The sequence below is a fragment of the Cyanistes caeruleus genome, chromosome Z, assembly GCF_971803275.1.
Source record: "Cyanistes caeruleus chromosome Z, bCyaCae1.hap1.1, whole genome shotgun sequence".
NCBI classification, from domain to species: Eukaryota; Metazoa; Chordata; class Aves; order Passeriformes; family Paridae; genus Cyanistes; species Cyanistes caeruleus.
In genome coordinates, this window is record NC_141732.1 from 80,354,807 (window position 1) to 80,375,042 (window position 20,236).

The 20,236-nt window shown below is 39.0% G+C and overlaps 2 protein-coding genes across 51 annotated transcripts in view; one reads left to right on the forward strand and one right to left on the reverse strand.

Moving 5' to 3' along the window:
* Nucleotides 1-20,236, reverse strand: part of DYM (dymeclin) — a 210,157-nt gene that overhangs the window by 167,274 nt on the left and 22,647 nt on the right. For 23 of the 50 annotated variants that reach the window (XM_086867510.1, XM_086867522.1, XM_086867512.1 and 20 more), the window contains 3 exons: nt 19,567-19,703; nt 13,132-13,204; nt 1,203-1,328 (listed from right to left, as the gene is read on the reverse strand). In XM_086867510.1, coding sequence (XP_086723636.1) covers nt 1,203-1,328; nt 13,132-13,204; nt 19,567-19,703 — 336 coding nt within the window. Of the gene's footprint in view, nt 1-1,202; nt 1,329-12,770; nt 12,876-13,131; nt 13,205-19,566; nt 19,704-20,236 lie in introns of all 50 variants that reach the window. The other 27 variants (XM_086867503.1, XM_086867492.1, XM_086867484.1 and 24 more) reach the window with 2 other exon arrangements.
* The window catches only part of ELAC1 (elaC ribonuclease Z 1), a 511,775-nt gene continuing 501,884 nt past the window's right edge, over nt 10,346-20,236 (forward strand). The window contains exon 1 of the mRNA XM_086867556.1: nt 10,346-10,482. The gene's annotated coding sequence lies outside the window, so the exon portion shown is untranslated. The remainder of the gene's footprint in view (nt 10,483-20,236) is intronic.

Below are 20,236 nucleotides of genomic sequence, written 5' to 3' on the forward strand. Positions count from 1 at the left end.
TCTTTGATTGAATTCTCTCTCTCTCTCTCTCTCTCTCTCTCTCTCTCTGCATCCCTCTCTTTCTCCCTTTACAGCTTCCCCCACCTTTATCCAAACCCCAACTGTGGTTACACTGGGATATATCAGGGATAAAGACACCGTCTTCCATGCCAAGTGCATAATTTACTAATAAAATTTTGCAGATCCTCTGACATTTGCATTCCTTTTCATCATGAACTTCTACAAATCCTGGGTGCTTCCTGCTCCTTAGGGGTGGGATATCATACTAGTACCCCTCCAACTGTTCACACTGCTCCCAATTCCCAGCCACCAAATTCCCATGTCTCTCTCCAGAGGCCAGCACCTCTGACTCCCAAATCAGACCTCTTAGATCACATACCAACTCTTCCCCCAAACATCCCCCATTTTCTCCCAAACCCTCAATACCTTCAGTCCAGAGACTGAAGTACAGGAACACCCCACACATACATCCTCAGGTTCTGGCTCTATCCTGCTGCTGTTTCAGGCTGAAGTCTGCCCTGTGCTCCAAGCTGAGCCTCCTTCCTTTCCCTGAACATTAGAGCAGTAACTGTCTCTTACACCTTGCAGAATCTTCAGAAAACCAGAGAATAAATATATTTATGAAAAATCTTCCCACATGGAACTAAAAGTTGAAAGAGGATGTATGGGAGCCTGACTAAAATGCATGTAAGCCACCGTGAAAGCACTTGAACACAACCATTAACTTGCCAGAACAAGTGGTTTTACTCACACAACCAAGTTTACCCCTGGCTAAGTGTTCCCTTCAGCTCAGCACAGCATGTGTCTTCATCTTCCAATGACTGCTGCTTATCTGGATGGCAAGAAAGCTCTAGCATTTCTGAGGGACCTGAGTTCTCTAGGCTGCAGTGCTACAAGACTCATTGCTGAATCAAAAAACCACCCTGAAAAGTAAATGCTGTTTTAAGTTAATGAAATTACTCTCAAAATATAAAAATTATTTCCAAATTAATTTTACTGAAGTCTGGGCTGTGAGATTTCCACCCAAATCCCTCCAAAAGCCTTTACAGATGTTTATTTTCCCATTCTCTTTCCTTTTGAGCAGAACAAATTTTGTATCAAGATAACATTTTGCTGCCTTCTGTTTTCAGGTACAAACACCCTAAAGGAGCAGCCAGCAGCGTTTGTTTTGCCCTAATGCAGCACCCCGGAGCAGGACATACCATCGACCATGCATCAGGTATCTGTGAATGATGCTCTCTCGAAGAATCTCTTTATGGAATAATTGGCAGGAGAGGAACACAATGAGAGTTGTCACGGCTTCCAAAGAAATGCTGTATGTAATATCTCTGCAGAATAAAGGGAAAAATTACAGAGATTAATCTAGTGGGTTGTTTACAAGCTGATTTCCAAGAATACTTGGTAGGTTCACCTGAAGCTATACACTGTGTAGCACACAGAGTTTCAACTAGGAACGTGTAAACAACAAATTCAAGAAACCTAGAATCATTTCATACCAAAAATGGGTTGTTGTTTAGAAATAAGAAATTTCTTGTTTAGAAATAAGCACCTTTTTCATATGACAAGGGACAAAACAATGTAAAAAGAGGTACTGGTCATAGCACTCAAGTTGCAATTGATAAACTATACTTCTTCCTAAAAATAATAAATATCTCTCAGAAGTGTGTTCTTTGTACTGTTAAACAAAATTGTCAGAAAACCATCATGCTAAGTGAGGGAATGAATGTCCAAGCTAGCCCAACACAAGCCAAGAAAACTGGATCCCTGTGAGAGGAATGCAATACACAAATGCCAGATCAAGTGTACAGAACTCTTAGGGTATCAGGATACCACATACATTGTTCAGTTTTAAATGGTATTTTTTGAGGTAACAGGGAAGTAGAAAGTTTCAAGGTTTTATAGATTATCACAAAGAATGAGGTGCAATGCTTAAATACAGACACCAGACAGTTCAGAAAAGTTCATTTAGCTCAGGCTGATTAGGAAAGGCTGTGCAGCGGAACAGATGACAGGCACACTATTAAAAATATCTTGTGCTTTCTGTTCCCACCTCTGCATACAATGACTTTGTTACAAATCTTGTTTTTAAAAGGGAGAGAAAAATGCCATTTGCCTCCTTAATCAGCAACAAATTGCAGACTGCAAGAAACAAATTGTGTTTCAAAACACAATGAACTAACTTGGATACGAACCAGTAACGTTCTTACTTTCAACCAAAGACCATTTTTACATCCTCCAAAATGAGGTATTTAATTTAGTGCAACAGCACCATCCTCCAGTTCATCAGAAATATTGCTATCAAGTATTGTTATTGTTATCACAAGTCCTTTTAATGTTTCTCCCATTGTCACTATTTGATTTCTATAGTATGCTTCCCAATCCAGTATTGCTAAGTTACAATGGTTTCCCTGCAACAATTACCAAGGTTTTCTAACCTGGGACATACTGGAAATTCAAAATCTGCTTCTTGTTGTAGAATGCAAATATTTAATAGTACCTCTATATAAGATATTTTAAAAAATCAAGAACAAATCATCATCGATGTTATTTAATCAGTGGTGCTAAATTTTTCTCTGTTACAATGTTGCCTTCCAAAAAATTTATTCTCAACAGCTAGAACAGGTGTAAGCATAAAATGAAGTACTCTTTCAGGCAATGACTAGAAAACTACAATGCAATCTCCCGAGGCAAAACAAATTAACCCCAGAATTACTAGATTTTCACTAGTCTCAGGATCAGAGCTGGTGTGGTCCTCACTGAAATACACAGGATTTTATTTAGGAGAAATCACTCAAATTTTTAACACAATCAAATAACTTAATATTCTCAAGTCTACTGCCCAGATATGCTGTAAACAACATGCATTACTGTGAAGTGTGAAAAGAAGCATTTCATGCATCACAATGCACAGCTTAAGTTAAGCTCTTCTGCAGCAGCTCCAGGCCACAGTTTCTGTAGAGTGCAGTTATTTACTCAAAGCCAACATCAAACTGGAATCATAATTTCCTGGATCACAATTCACAGACTGCACCACCTCTCATACAAAAATGTTTTTAAAAGTGGAGGTTGTGCAAACCCACTGTATTTTATTTTCTCTCGCCTCACTTGAGCATCTGAACATCAAACATTTGGAGTTACGGGTTGGGAAAAGACATACTGCCTAAGTAATATTTTCCTGAAAATCATGATGTCCTTTTGGATTACTTTTACTCTCTGCAAGTTACCTGACTTTTTGCCCACTCCTGAGGAAGTTCGCCAGTGTAAATGCTGATAATTAGATCAGGGCAGAGGTTACACTCTGATCTGGTTCCACTGCAAATTCATCTCAGCCAGAAGCAAGGCTGCACTAGGAACAGTGCCTGCTCCCTCTCCTAACCAGGGGTGCTCTGCAAACCACCACCCACACACATCTCAAGAAAAGCAAAGAGGACTTATATATATATATACACATATAATTATCAAATGTTCAGCCACCAGCAAAAAAAAAATTAAAAAATGTTTTTCTATCAAAATAAAACCAACAGTTCGGGAAAATACTTTTTTGATATTATAAGGAAAACGTTCAGAAACTTATCCTTATGACAAATGAGGCTGAGAATATGAGAACAATGTCTCCTACCCCAAGGTGATGAATGAAAAGGGTAATAATAACTTCATGACATACTACAAGATGCACTGGGTCTCTATTCAGAGAGGAAAAAAATTTTGGGGTCTAGTATACATCCTCTCCATTACAATCATTCATTCATTTATTTTTATTAATATTTATTTCATTAATTCAATTATTTTTATAATTATTTTTATTATTTTATTATTGTTTTTATTATAACCCACACAAGTAGAAAATTTGAGGAAACATTACAAAATAAATTTCTGTTTTGATAAGAATCAGCATGAAAAAATAAACTAAGAGATTACTGTACTGTATTAAGTACATTTGTGAGGAAAAAAAATCTGCTTTCAATATCCTTATGTAACTCTGACAGAATAAACAAACAGAAAGGTAAACTCAAGCAGTTCCACTTAGTGAGTTATTCTCATTTTCTGTAAGTTCAAAACCCAGACAGGGCACATTTAACTTAGAAACACTCCATTCAAACCTGTAGAACCTGTTCAAATTAAATCAGCTCTGACATAAACACAAGCAGGGTCTTGATATCTGGGGTAACCCCTCAGGTCCAGTCGCCCTTAATTTATCAGCACAAGGATAAAGCTTCAGAGAAAAATTATTTTTTCTACCAAGGGTCAAATGTATGGTTTTCTGCAACTCAGGCATTTCTAAAGGATCACAAGAACTACCAGAAACCTCTTTCATCTTCAAAGAACATACTGTTTATTTATATTGAGAGACTATATAATAGGGGGTCTTGGTTTTGATTTTTTATTTTATTTTATTCAAAGCTATTGGTCACATAGAATGACTTTACATGGAATTTATGCTGATCTCCAACTTCCCCTGAAAACTGTTTGCTTGCAGATAAGGAGGAAACTAGAAATAATGAACTCATGTATCAATTACATGTCAAAATTATTTAACTACTTATTTCAGAAAGCCAGAATAACTGCATATTGTTTTGAGCTTCTGTGGCATTTTTTTTTTCCTTCTCAAGTGTCTTACAAAACAAATGAAAAATACACAGATAGAGCTCATGTTCTGCATAAATGGACTTCATAAAGCAATGTACCAAAACATGCAAAGGTCTTTTCTCTCTCCTCTTTTGGATTTTCTCTTTTGGGGATTCATTAGTTATCCACAATTTTTTCATCTTATTCTCTCTCTCTCCTTTCCAAAGAGAGATTTATTCCCATATCAGGAAGACAAGTTAGCAGATACACAGTCTGCCTCTCAAAACACACATCTTTCACACAGAAAGAATCTGAGATAGACTGAAGTCTAGAACTCATGGCAATCATTTCTCTCCTGAATTTGGGTTCTTCTCTTATCCCAGGGAGCTGTCCTCCTAATATCACACCTCAAATGCAGTGACATCCTTGAACCGGATGGAACAGGTCCAGGTCCTCCCATCTGACACCCAAGCTGAAACTGGTTTCTGGCAACAAACCTTACACATAATCATCTACTCTCTGAAGAAAAGACACAAGATACCATATCTGAAATTATGTTAAATTATGGATTCCTCATAGAATGAGGAGCTCTAAAATGCAAGATTCCCTAATACCAGCACAACAAACGTGTGTGTGTATTTAACACGTGTTTGCGGTCTATGTTTCAATGGAAAAGTGATACATCAGTGGATTCCTTCAAAAAGCAAATGATGCCAGATCACTTTAATAAAAACTTTTAAATTAAACGAAGTTGTATGATTAATAGTAATTGTTACGTAACAACTCATTAAATCAAAACACAAAAATGAAAATCACAGAATGGTTTGGGTTGGGAGGCACCTTGAAGCTCATCCAGTCCCATTCCCTGCCTTCTACTGTACTGTCCCATGGTGCTCCAAGACACATCCAACCTGGCTTTGGACACTTCCAGGGATGGAGAGTCCACAACCTCCAGGAAATGAATTCTACTAAGCCAGACCATGTTCCATCTTAATCTGCTTTGTTGGGTGGGTAATAGAGATCCTGGGCTCCTCTAGGACCTCTATAGCTCTTGCAGTGCTGTTTTAAAGCAGCACTGCATTTAGACATACAGTAGTACTGCTTTACAAGAAACTGGTGCAGTACCTAATTCTTCCAGGATATGGACTGGAGACAATATCACTTCTCTTCTGGTCTTCCACCAAGAACTTTCATTTTATTAGATTTATTTTATTTATTAACTTTAGTGGCAAACTTATAAATTATAATCATCGAATCCTAGACTGGTTTGTGTCAGAAGGGACCTTAAAGCTCATCCAGTTCCACCTCCTGACACAGACAGAGCACCTTCCACTAGACCAGGTTGCTCCAAGCCCTATCCAACCTTAGCCCAAATACTGTTTCCAAATGATGCAGTCACCCCACATAGAACAAGAGCTATGTTCCTGTTGAAACCACAGCTCCCCAGCATCCTGGCATCTGCTTTATCCATCCAAAACCATGTGGATGACCTCCTATCAGCATCACCTACCAAGAACTTCAACAATCTACCTATGTGTCACCATCCTGCTGCTGTTGGCTTCTCTCCAAGGCCAAGCACGACTCACAAGTGCTTTCTGTGCTCCCCAATCATTCAGCTTTGTTCCCTGCCTGTGAGAGAGAGGTCTGTGACAGAGGAACCAAGGTGAAGCACAGAGGCACCATAGAGGAAAATCTCAGCTACAAACTCCAATTAACACTCTGAAGGCACATGCTGTTGTAAACACTTTAATTACTCAGTGAAATGCAGCTATTTCTGTATCAGCACATAGAGGCTGAGAGCTCATAAATTATTTCACACCTATAGAGCAAACAGCCTGAACAGTCAGAAACTAAACTCCAAATTTCAACTCCCACCCCTCGACCGAGCCCCCTCCCTGTTCAAATATTTTCCTGAACTTTCACCCAGCCAGAGCTGTCTACTCCGAGTATTAAAAGGTTAAAAGGTAACCCATTTTCTAATTTAGGAGAGTTGCCAAAAGGGCTGATTCATACAAAAAGTCTCAAATCATACAGGAACCAGGTTTCATTTCCCTGCTTCCTGAGGGCCCACCAGAAAGGTGAAAGAGGAGTCACCACAGAGGATAGAATCAGTTTTGAAAACTGAAAAGCAAGTACAATATCTGGCTATCAGTCTCAGGATACAAGTACAACAACTCAAAGAGAACATAATCTTTCCTCTTGGAAACAGTCCTAATTTTACACTCACTGATGGCACATATGCACTGTGGCAGCTGATAATGCTCTACACTCATTACAGCTGACTCCAAACATTTGGGAGATGTCCCAAGGGAGCACTCAGCAAACACTGACTGGAAGAAGCAAGCATCTCTGGCATTTTACACTGCATCTCCCCCATACTGGGTACTCTCAACTGGGAGAATAATAGAGTGAGGAAACAAAAAATCCCAGAATGATTTGCGTTGTAAGGACCTTAAAAATAATTTCATTCCACTCTCTCCCATGGGCAGGGACACCTTCCCCTAAACCTCCAAGCCCTGTCCAGCCTGGCCTTGGACACTGCAGGGATGCAGGGGCAGCCCCAGCTGCTCTGGGCACCCTGTGCCAGGGCCTGCCCACCCTCCCAGCCAGCAATTCCTTGCCAATATCCCAGCTGGGCCTGCCCTCTGGCACTGGCAAGCCATTGCCTGGGTGCTGGCCCTGCAGGCCTTGTCCCCAGTCCCTGGGCAGCTCTCCTGGAGCCCCTTTAGGCCCTGCCAGGGGCTCTCAGCTCTCCCTGGAGCCTGAATACTTGTGCAGGGGAGCAGCCCCAGCTCTCCCAGGCTGCCTCCAGAGCACAGGGGCTCCAGCCCTGGCAGCATCAACAATAGGTAAATACTCTAAAGGTAGTACCTAAAGGATTAACATGATAGCTGGACTCGAGATCCTTTTTTCACAGACCTGTTCCTAAACAACCTGAGACTATGCAACTTTGTATATTTTCACCTCACTGATATTTATTTCTTCCCTCTACAGATTAAAAATACTAGAAGAAATTCTGGACTTTGAAATGTTGCAGGGAGAAGCTGTATTATTCTTTATTTGTTTTACATATCACCCAGTCTTGTTACCAATATCCAATTAAACTAATTAAAAGACATTACTTTTCAAACAACAGAACACAAGAGAGCAGCCGAAATTCCCATAAAAATGGATGGCAGCGGAGACACCCAGGTATAGCTTCTAACCTCCAGGAAAGAAAAGATGACCCATGTGATCAAACACCTTCATTAGACCATCTGAGAGTTCTACACAAAGCCAAACCACAGGAATCATATCCTGCATTTCGGTGATGCAGCCCAAGTGAAAGGCAGACCCGCTCCACAGCCTCTCTATGTCTTTGCTGTTGAGACCCAAATATCTGCAACCATAGGTTTTTCAACACCCATCATCTTTTGTGAAAACAGGGCTGAAAACCATATCAGGAAGCAGATTATTAGGAATTTGATACACAGCATAATGCACAAAAAACAACAGACCTCTGATACTTTGCTTTGAGGTGAGGAAGTTCGTTACAAATCAAAGCGCACCTAGTGGACAGATAGGCCATAGAGAAATACAGATCTAAGTCTAAAATTAAACTAGAACAGAGTAAGAATATGCGATACAGATAAAGGTTCTCCTACTCAGGATACCTAGACACTTAAAACACAGCACATATACCATTAGAAATAAGGATATGAATGATTACGAAAATCTTCCAAATACATAAAATATGTTTTATTTGCTGCACCACCCCAAGGTGCAGCAGCAAATAAAACTTCCTTTATATGAATCAGCTCCCTCCTAAACAGAGCACAATAGTGTTAAACTTCGAGGCTCTTCAAAGTGAAGCAACACAAATCTCTCTCAGTTTGGATTATTTCGCTCCTTTCGACCTCAGTTTTAACAGATGGAAGTTTGCCTTTGATGATTAGACAAAGTTGCCAAAAATGCAAAAGTCACATGTTTCTCAAATAATGGAGCTACTACAATCTTGATAAAAATTCCTTGAATAGACTCTTTTTAAAAAGCACTATTCTGACCTGTTCTTTTGAAAGTAACAAAAATAATTAAAATATGGAACTCCTGAGCTAGAACAGAAAACATTTATCTCTTTGCTGCTCACACAAGAAAGAACGGATAAACATTTCTCATCATCTGGCACCTTTCCTACACTGCAGTTATTTTGTAGGCCTTTATAATCAATTATATTGCCTTTCTTCCACCTACATTTAACTTTTTAACTCCCATAAAATCAGCGAGCATCCCTAAATGAGTCAAAACATTGTCAACATTTAGATTTCCAAATAACTAAGGCTGCACCCTAAAACAACCATAACTAGAGAAAATAAGGGAATGTAATAGAAATATCAACTAACTTGTACTGGCACCACAGGGTGCTACTTAGGAGTGATGTAACTAGATCACAGTATTTCATTTCTCCTCCACATGCATTTATAGTTTTTAATGAAGTGAAAATGCACTGATAACAACCAGATGTTCAGTTATGGATACAAGCTCTTAATAAGCTGCTGAAAGAAGCCTTTATAATTTAAAGCTTTAGGAGCTCCATCCTGCAACAAAATGTTAGCAATACTTTCTAAGTAGAAGTCATACAATTAAATACTAACATTGTATCTTTTTGCCGACTATGCAGTTCAAATCATTAGTGTACACTCTTGAGTGCTAACATTAGCAAAACCAAAGAAAAAGCAGAGTATCCATAGCACACCCAAGGGAACCATAAATCAAACATCAACATACAAGTGTTATAAGGGACTGCACAAGTCTAATTGTTGAAACCTGTATTTTCTATAAAATTAAACCTGAAACCTTTATCCCTGGCATTTTGTACAATGCAGCACAGCCTGTTTTTCAGAAAGGTAATTCAAGATATTTTTAATAACTCTCAGACACAGCACCACAATGTTGTAGAGTCCCAGAGTACCTATTGCAACCTATTTCTGCCTTAAAGCACATTTGCCTTTTCCAATACAAACTAAATTTAAGGAAGATTGTCTTAAATTCCCTGTAAAAAACTGAGACACTTCCAGAAATGCTCTGCCTCCCAGAAAGGCTCTGCAGTCTATCCCCACCACCCCCCTCCCCCCCCAAAAAAGTTACATTTTGTACTAAGGGACAGAGATTTGACATTTATCTTCTTCCACATCCCACACCTTCCTTATTAATTTTGAGAAACACAGTCCACCTGCAATTTCTAAGTATACTGTAGGTTGTTTTGTAGGCAGAAATGAGCTTATTCTGCCAAGGCTGGTAACTGAAGCAAACTCAGAGGTGAGTGACATCTGCCCATACTCAGAAAAAGACTGGAGCCTTCCAAATTCAGTGTCCCTGCCAAGCCCAAACTTCTTACATTTAGAATCCCAGAATGGTGTGGGCTGGAAGTGACCTTAAAGTTCATCCAGTGCCACCCCTGCCATGGCAGGGACACCTTCCAGTGTCGCAGGCTGCTGCAAGCCCTGTCCAGCCTGGCCTTGGACACTGCAGGGATGCAGGGGCAGCCCCAGCTGCTCTGGGCACCCTGTGCCAGGGCCTGCCCACCCTCCCAGCCAGCAATTCCTTGCCAATATCCCAGCTGGGCCTGCCCTCTGGCACTGGCAAGCCATTGCCTGGGTGCTGGCCCTGCAGGCCTTGTCCCCAGTCCCTGGGCAGCTCTCCTGGAGCCCCTTTAGGCCCTGCCAGGGGCTCTCAGCTCTCCCTGGAGCCTGAATACTTGTGCAGGGGAGCAGCCCCAGCTCTCCCAGGCTGCCTCCAGAGCACAGGGGCTCCAGCCCTGGCAGCAGCTGCGGGGCCTCCTCTGGGCTGGCTCCAGCAGCTCCACGTCCTTGTGCTGGTGTTGCCCAGGGCTGGGGCAGCTCTGCAGGTGGGGTCTCACCTGAGCACAGGGGCACAGGGGCACAATCCCCCCTCCCTTGCTGCCCACACTGAGGGATCAACCCAGGGCAGGGGGGTTTCTGGGTTCTAGTGCACATGGGTGGGCCATGTCCAGGCTCTCACAATCTCTCGGCTATAACCAGGATGTACCAAAATCCTTCTGCTCAGGGCTGCTCCCCAACAAGCCTGGAACAACCATGTACCTGCCTGCAAAATACCACACACAGGTATCCCAAGCACCTGACATGACATTCAGAAGTTCAAAAGGAAGGAGTGTGAGACAGCTGCATAGGTACATCTGTTCCTGCATTCTCAACATAGAGATGGCCTTCCATGCTTTAAAAATAATGTTACAGTTTCAGTGGAGGAGAAATATATAAGCTTTAACTGGGATGCAGACAAGCAATATATTCAGACAGCAGCTGCCAGCTGTATCCACTCCTTCACCCAACTGCCTCTACAGAGCCCAAGGGACACACTAATTGTCACAATCCTCTGTTAAGGCTATTGAATGCTCCTAACAAAATCTTTGCTATTCTGAAAGACACTTCGAAGACCAGCTCAGCATGGAGATTTTAATGGTCTGTCACAAGAAAAATTCATCTTTAGTAGTATCTTTACAGCTAGACACTCTGTTACAGTGCCACTGCAAGCTGCAGTGCCAAAGCTGCCTGTTCTCTCACAGGTGATCCTAAGTCCTGACACAGAGATCATTACAAGTTTGAATATTTCATGTATTCCACTCAATCTACCCCTTCCCCAAATTCACATACTAGGCTTGCAGTTCTCTTGATTCATTCCAGCTAAAGACATAAATGGACTACTCCCTTGAAATAAAATAGGAAAGAATCTCTAGTAATTCCTGACCAGGGAGAGGGAGATAAGCGAGAAGTAAACTCACTATGAAAACAATCCTGATCACTCTCTTGAACAAAATTAATAAGAAAGTAATACTTTATAACATTTTTATGAAGTAGATAGTTGGATTGTGTATTAGAGAGTGCAAGTATTCCAATATCTCCTTTCCCCTGCCTATTTCCCTTCCAATGATAAGGGAACAAAATTCTTAGTTAAGACACTATCATGTTGTAAAACATGTTCTAGTGATAAACAAGACAGTAATAACACATTTTTGTAAGTGTTAGTATCTATTAGCAATCAGCAACATGCTGTTTCAGGAGAAATGCAGCTAAAAAAACTTATTTGACAAAAAAAAAACCAACTAACCACAAAACAAAAATCTTCCACATCTCTGTCTTATGAAATGTGAGTTTTTGATATAACTGAGTATTAAATTATCGACAGGCTTTATAATTTTCTTTTTAATAAGTCATTTTAGCAATAGATTTTATAGTAATACAAGAGCTTTCAGCAGCTGCTTCCACTTGCTGCAACCATATTCACACAGAAACAGAGATGCTGACAGGTTCAGCTATTGAAGTGGGCGAGCAACAATCACGCCACCGTATTTTCTTCCGCTGGAAAGGCAGAATAAAGGATACTGGACTACACACACACATCGGTACTTCCAAGAAAGAAAAATAAAACCCTGCAGGATTCATGAACTTGCCCGTATATCACAGTCCCCTCAGCCCTTTGTACTTCCTCTAATCTGCTCCAAACAAAGCGTGTATCTGTTCCAGGAAGTCCTGACAAGCTCTGTGGAATGACACTCTGAATCACACCACTAATTCATTACACTCTACCTACACAAATCCCTCGCATTAACATTGACAGAGCTGCATTTAATGACAGCAATGTTTCAAAAAACATTGCATCTCTGTCAGTTTTCCAACCAAAAGAACAATCCCAGCTACAAGATAGCAGAACTCTATACTACACCGTAACAGACGATCTCAGACTCCTGCAGTGCTGCAGTGCTTCAGCTGGGGCACTACATTTTAGACACAGACTACAGTGCAATTTAACATTAAAGACACTGCTCACTCTACTTTTAGTAAAGGGAAAAAAGTCAAAATTCATCAGAACACTTCCACAAAAGTGAAAGAACACTTCTTTTTTTTCCAAAGAACAAAGCATGCTCTCCTACATAGAACACTGAACTATGTTTTATGACACATATCCCAAAAAGACGTGGAATCAACATCTCTCAAATAGAACAGATGCATGAAAAAAAGCCATGTAAACAAATCTGGAGATCTACAAAAACATTCCACTTATTCATTTCTCTTGTCCCTTCTTCAGACATCAATTCACTGGAATTTTAGAAATCAGTATTAAATAGCACAATATGATTTATTTTTGCAATTTAAACCCCCACAGAACTGCAGAAGAACTTTAGTTTTCACCTTACTGCATACCCCAGAGCTGAAGTGACACCTCCACTGTACCTTCCCCTGTACCATGAGCACAACCATTTCCACCAGTTACTGTCTGTGTGCTGACAGGGGTACCTGAAACAAACGGAATAACTTCTGTTGATGGTTTGAACTGGGTGTAAGACGTTCATCATGTACTTCTTCCAACAGAATATTCAGGGCTGGCAGTGGCAGCAGCTTATCATTATCTGTACTGCTCCATCACATGGAACATTCAAATACAACTATTTAAACATTATAAACCCATTACTACAAGTTTCATATTCTCTTAAATGCTCATTTTATAAAAGAAGACTAAGGGAAAAAAAAGAAAAGAAAGAGGCCTACTTACAAGAGGGGAATTTCAACAATGAGCTGGATGAGGCAACACAGCAACTCTTCTATGAGGTCTTCACACTCTGTTCCTAAAAAAGAAACATAGCAAAGGATTTCTGGGTTTTCAAATACCAAAACAAAGCAAAGATTCAAATAGTCAAATGCAGATGATCAATATCTTAATTGAGGAACAAAGACTCGAAGTTCTAGGGTGTTAAAGGAGATTGGATTTTTTTTTCCTGAAATAGAAAGCACTTGAGATTATTAACAGAGAAAATGTTGATGACTTCTTTTTACTTTAAAAATAAGTAACTAATAACAACTGTATAAATTAAATGAGATGTGGGAATCACATTGTGGGAATGTGCTAAATTTAGCACATCACGCCTTCCTTTACTATTTACAGAAGATTGTATTAAACAGTGTTATTACTAACAGCTGAAGTCATCACTGGTGACTTCTCACTGGTCCACAGTTAAATGTACTCTCAAAATTCCCTACACTTCACATACTTCCCCACTCTGTTTCTTAAAGGCAATTTAAGAATAGTCAGAGACAGTTTCATTTGTCTAATATACACTGAGCAACATTATAAAATAATGTAGCTACTGAGCATGTCACTGCTGCTCCAGAGTAATAGAGGTACAATTTTTTCATTAATATAAATTTATTTATTGAGGAAGTTTTACAAATTTCAGTGACAAGTTGGTTCATTTTAAAGGAAGAGAAATCATCCTCTAGGTAATAAAATGTATGCAGTGGTTCAGAATTATTTAAAATTTTGCAACTATTCTAAGCAATAAAACTGGTGATGTTTTATACCAGTAATTTTTAAAAGCAAATCTTACAAAAGGCTTTTAAGATTCACTGAGGAAAAAGCTTATCAAACTACTTGAAGTCATCATATAATACTAAAAATTCCCGGAAGATAAATGTATTGGCTCATCAGGATTTATTCTGCCTTCAAAAATAAAATTATGATGAGAAACGTACAACATCATAAAGAAGTGGAGGGTTTTATAGCACTGAATGGCATAAGAGTGGCAGAGCTGATCCTCTGCACTACAGCACAATAATTACCCAAATGCCTGTTTATTTAGTATTTTCAAATAAATAAGTCCTGCCATAAACACAACTTTATAGACAGGTTACAGTGGTGTTACTCTGTTTAACCCAAGTTTGTTCTTGAATCCAGAACTCAATTTTAAGAAGCACACCAGGGGGAATATTCACTATAAAGCAAAATTATTTCTTTCCACAATCAGTTTATTAAAAACACATTAAAAATTGTCACCTAGCGAACTGCACATTCTAAAGGAAATCAGTTTTTTATCACGGAAACATGGTTTCCTTTATATAGAATCCCCCATGAGTAACACAATGCAGCTCCTGTTAGTGAAACCAAGAACTGCTCAGAGTATTTAACCTTGGACAGAAACCACAGCCAATAATGGAGCACAGATAATATATTTTAAAGTAACTTGAATGTGACATTTTCCTAGGGCTTTCTGAACCTAGAAAATGCTTATAAAGCAAGACTGCTACTAGTTCCCAACAGGTACCTGGTTTTTCTCCTAACAAAAGAAAGTGAGACGAAAAAGGTTAAAAAAGTAAAATGAGTGCATTTTTAAAACATTTTTCCCTCCACACTGTATGCACAACTCATCTGAACAGAGAATAAGGTTATTTGAATATGAAAGAAAGCTTTTCCCTCAAGACAATATTCAAAATAAAGCAAGAAAACACTGGGTTAGCACAGTCACGTACAATGAAAGACATTATTTAAAATAATTTTTTTTTAAAAAGCTTAATTGCTGTAATCAATGTCATTCAGCTACAATAATTAATGTATCCTTTTCCCAATTGGGGCACACACATTCTTGTTTAATTTTCATCTTGCCAAGACAATGAGGAGGATGCAAGCCAAATCTATAACGTGAGAGAGAGCCATAAATACGGAACACTGTGTTTTCACAAACAATGCCTCTTTCAATAGCAGGATAAAGACAATACACACAAGATTCATTCACATTAATAGATCCCATACTTGGATCAAAGATCTGTAAAGCTTTGGGGAAAGTAAGTACAGGGTGAACATGTGCAGATAAAATTAAAGCAGGGAGAGGAATCATAGGTGTATCCTCTAAACTCCACTGCAGAAGCAACTGTAATTATACAGGTTTTAAAATGTCCAGTTAAGAAAAAGTACCATTTTTTCATCAGCTCTATTTAAGTTGTCAAATGTGGATTCTTTAAATTTGCAAGTAATTTGATGGATTTTGACTTTTCAGGTGGGGTTTGTTTTGGGTTTGGTTTACACTTCTAAAATTTTTCTGTAATAGAGTGCTTTTCATTTGTTTTTACTTTTTCAAAGTTACACTCATTACAGACACTGCATTAGCACACACTACACAGGTAAAATGGCTTATGCAGAGGAAAGCAGAGATGCCAAGAGGACCCAATTTTAAAATCCCATCTTCCTGAGAACCTACCTACAATATTGACAAGACCTGATCTGGCGGATGTGCTTAACATCAATAAGATATTCAGGTATAAAAAGGTATATCCTCATCTTAGGTGCTACTTGCTTTTCTGCCCTGTTGCTCATACAGAACTTGGACACAAATAATTATATAAATAATTCCTTACAAAACAGACTTATGGCTTCCATAGGTTTTGTGGTTTGGTCTTCAACTCTAATTACTCTCAAAAACTTACAACTTCTACATAAGACTGGTAAAAACGAGTACATAAATTGATTGCCTTCCCTCATTTCCTTTTTATGATAGCTGAACACTCCTGAAATAATTTAAGGCTTGGAGTAAATGTGTTGTTATTTATTCCCTTCTCTATGTCCTCAAATTTGCTTTAATATGTCACAAACAACCCTCAGTAGCCTTGTTTAAAAACTTTTCTACAGATAAAGAATAAAGCTTCCCACTACAGCTCAGGGAACAGGTTCAATTAATTGATGGTCAGATTTAAAATACAGTACTCAGCATGTGCTCTCTTACACCTTTGAGTCACCATACAGTTGAAGACTGAATAGAAATTATGGGATACAGACAGTGGAAAGATGAATCAATTATCCTAGTCAGACTAACTCCAGCTCCAGCTGAGCAGATGCTGAATCTAGTTTGGGATTTACTGATTTCAAGAAATTTTCAGCTGAATCTTTAAGTATATGGGTTTAGCATTTCTGTGGATTTTCCTGCAATCAAAATTCTGCAATATTCTCCAAAATTATAAGCAAATTCCAGTTATGTATGAAGAGGCAAAGGCTGCACTTCTTGGGCTAAAGAACAATCTGAAACTCCTCAAAAAGAATACATTTCTATTAATGGTTTGCCTTCTCTTGAAGGAAATCAATAACAGTACTATTAGCAGGGACTTAATCCGGAGCAATTTATTCATTAGGCTAAAGCACACCCATGCACTCAAACCTCAAAAAAAAATCCCATTTTATGACACAAAGCACAACTGCACAGCTTTCTTCTGAGCCTCAAGTACACTCTGCCAGGAAAAAGTACGAACTGGACATGCAGAAAAAGTGAAAGCATATGAACTGAAAAGTGTGGGAGAATTCTTCCACATAAGGCAACTATATAAAATGCTACCTGAACAATTGTGCTTATGTCATACAGTTTATATTTCTGAGCAGTCAGTCACAGGGATATTTTCCATACACAGGACTCTCACAGATTATAATTACACATTGCTCCCTGACACACCAAATATCCCAGAGCAGGTGCTAATGAGGTGCCTGATTGCCATGTGAGCATCCTGATGTGCTGGCACTGCAGTTATGTGCTCTGAGTTTCCAGGTGCTGCACTTAAATCAGAGAGCATGGCACCAGAAGATATTGTCCAATCAGAAAGATAAAAATGTGTTGTTCATAGGGAAACAAACACCACAACAGAGTGATTTCCAAAGGAGTTGTAAGACTATCTTGAAAAGAATAATAACCTTTTCTCAGAAGGCTAAGAGATAGAGAGGTTGTTTGTGTTGTTAGGTGGCTGCACTGTCCTTTCCATGAAATACAGAAACATCAAAATTCAGACATTGTATTAAAACCCTTTTTCTTTTTTTTTTAATATGGATATTTTATTTACATCATACTGTTCAAATAATAATGTCTTTTATAAGGCTTGTTTTATCATGCTTACAGTTGAAGAACTATAAATACTACCAAGCTCGGGTAAATGAAAAAGAGTAAGGATGACTAAGAATTTAGTTTTTAAAAAGCCTATTCACCAAAGTTAGTAAAATTTCCATGAAGGTACTAATAATTCTATGTAAAATTAAGAGGCATATAGGAATAATATTATATTAAAATATTAATAATATTATAATAATAAGTATATACTAATAGCAGGAATATTCCACTTTCCAAAAAGTGGAAATCAAAAATTCAAGAAAGCTATACTTAATTATAAAAATACAAACAAAGCAATGAAACATTCCATTTTCTTCTGCTCACTTTTAATAGGCCCTAGCACAACTGCAGTCTATCACAATTCATTCAGGATACTTCACCTTCCGATAGCTGAGCATAAGAGCAATAGGAACGTATATATACCTTATTGCCACCTTTTGTAGATATTTAAAGTAAGATTTTTAGGAATCAAACCAAATGGCTAAGTAACCTCAGCATATAATGAACCTCAACACCCTGAGGAAGTTCACAAGAATCATCTCCAACTGGAAACCCGAAGAAGAGCCAAGGAGCAGCTCATTTCCTGTCTCACCAGCAGACCACACACAATTACCTTCCTAATCAACAATATCCCATGAACAATCTGAGCAGAGGTAATTGCTAAGTACCTCTGCCATCAATATGCACAAAATTATTGCTAATAAATGTCACTGCAAATTACAGTCAAGTGCTACTAGACATGGTATAAACATGGGTCTACCCTGGTGACAACAATCACTTTCCATACCACACTGTAAGGAACTCCCAGTGCAAGGCATAAAGATCTCAGGGGTTCCAGCTGACAGAAGTCTCAGCTTTTTCACCCATCCCACCGTGGCATGCTGTACAATGAAGCAAGAGGTGAGCCATTTTTTTAATCCAGGAATAAAGCCACAGGCAGTCTGCAGGGATAGCTTACACACAATCAGATATTCTTTTCCAATGCATCAGCAAGCTGACTCCCCTCCTGGAGATCACTCATCACAGTTTAAATACATTAAACCATTTCAACATGTAGCACTTAATCCTTTGGCACCACAATTCTGATTTCCTCAGAGCACTGGCAGGCGCCAAGGAGTTAAACAGATTTTAATGAACAGTTTTCACTGTTCAAGGAGCAAGCGGCAAATCAGTGTTCTCAACACATGTCCTCGTTGCAGGAAACCCACAGTCAGACACTTTTGGTTGCTCTCACACCATCCACTCACACTGCTCTAGCATTCTGAGACTTTTTAGGCTTCATGCAACAAACAACATGCAATTACACACTGAACATTACTTTGACTTGGACTTGGCAGAGCTGGGTTAGCTGTCTGATTTGATGATCTTAGAGGCCTAATTTGATGATCTTTTCTGGCCTAATTTATCCCACGATTTACACCAAAGCTAAGGAAATCAAGGTTCCCATGGCAGCATTATCCATCATGCACTTTGTGAGAGCATCTTGATACAGGGCTACACAAAGATTTGTGGCAGACAGTGTTCAGATTGTCGTTCTGCTGTAATGAAACTGATTTTGAATACATTTGTATTATTCTTATTCAAAGACAACAGCTTCTTCCTTGTACATCTCTCCTGCCATCTTCCATCTCATGTAATACATACTCCACTTCCTAGACATAAGCCTATTTTAGTAATTCTACCTAAATCCTGTGACTGTACCTGTACTCTTGTATAAGCTATTGTCCCCAAATGAAATTTTAGCAATTGCTTTCTCAAGGGGTCAACTAACCATAGGACTGTTACTTTCCTTCACTAGATCCCTAAAAATAGCATTAATTCCACTCTGTGGCTGCTGTTGGTTTATGAAAAATATGTGAAAAGATGCATTAAATTGCAATATCAATGTTCCAATGTTCATATATGGTCACCTTCACTCCAATTCTGTTCTCTTCCTCTGAAGAGGACCATAACCACCTTTCAAACTGTATGAAAATCAATAAAGCTCAGCTAGGTCTACAGCACCACATCTCAACAGCTGTTCAAAAAAAGCCAGATTAAGCTAAACCAAACTCTCTAGTAACTAATTTCTGGTTGAAAAGCAAAGTTTGGGATTCTGAGTAAAAAAATCATGGACTCATGGAATTTAGACCTAAAGCATCTGAGGGAAAAGATCCTTAAGATTAAGTACAATGATAACCTAAGTCACTAGTCCAGCATTAAACCATGTCACACAGATGTGTCACATCTACAAACATCGGGACATTTAAGTTTCTCACAGGATGTTTGTCTAACTAGCACTTGTGTGTACCCACCATATGAGCTTGGTCCTGCTTTCTCTTCATAAGTAAAATGAAGTTGCAGCTCCTCTTCTGACATTCGACTGATGAATACTTTCAGCAAACAGCAAATAATGAACAGCGCATTGTGAGCCTGCCAGATAAAGAGGTGGCTAGAAAAGAAGCAGGAACAAACAAGAATCAGTAATGCTTCACCAGCAAACATGCATCAAAAACCACAAGAAAATAAACGTCAGAGTAGACAAAGTTCTACAGTTGAAGCAAGGAAAAGCCAAAGTGTTTAAGCAGGGAATCTGCAGTTGATGTTACAGAAGACAATGGGAATATATTCGAAAGTAGTTTAGAAAATACATCCATATCCCTATACAACCTTATCCCTAACTACATTTGTACCATTAAAAACACCGCAGTAGACAGAACTCTGAGGAACTCACCAAACAGTTCAGCAAACTTCCAGAGGTCTCTGGATTCTATGGACTCCAGGCACACAGACATTTGAAAATTTCCAACAGGTTCAGACCTGAAAGCTTCCTGTCCCCCTGAACCTTAGCCCTTTTTCCAGGTAAATAGCCTTCAGGTGACAGTAGGCATTTATGGGCTTCATGAGCACCACATAACAGGATTTTCTTATGCAAATGCACAAATATTTTCCAAGCTTTCTGAATAAAAGGGAATACAGCTGCAC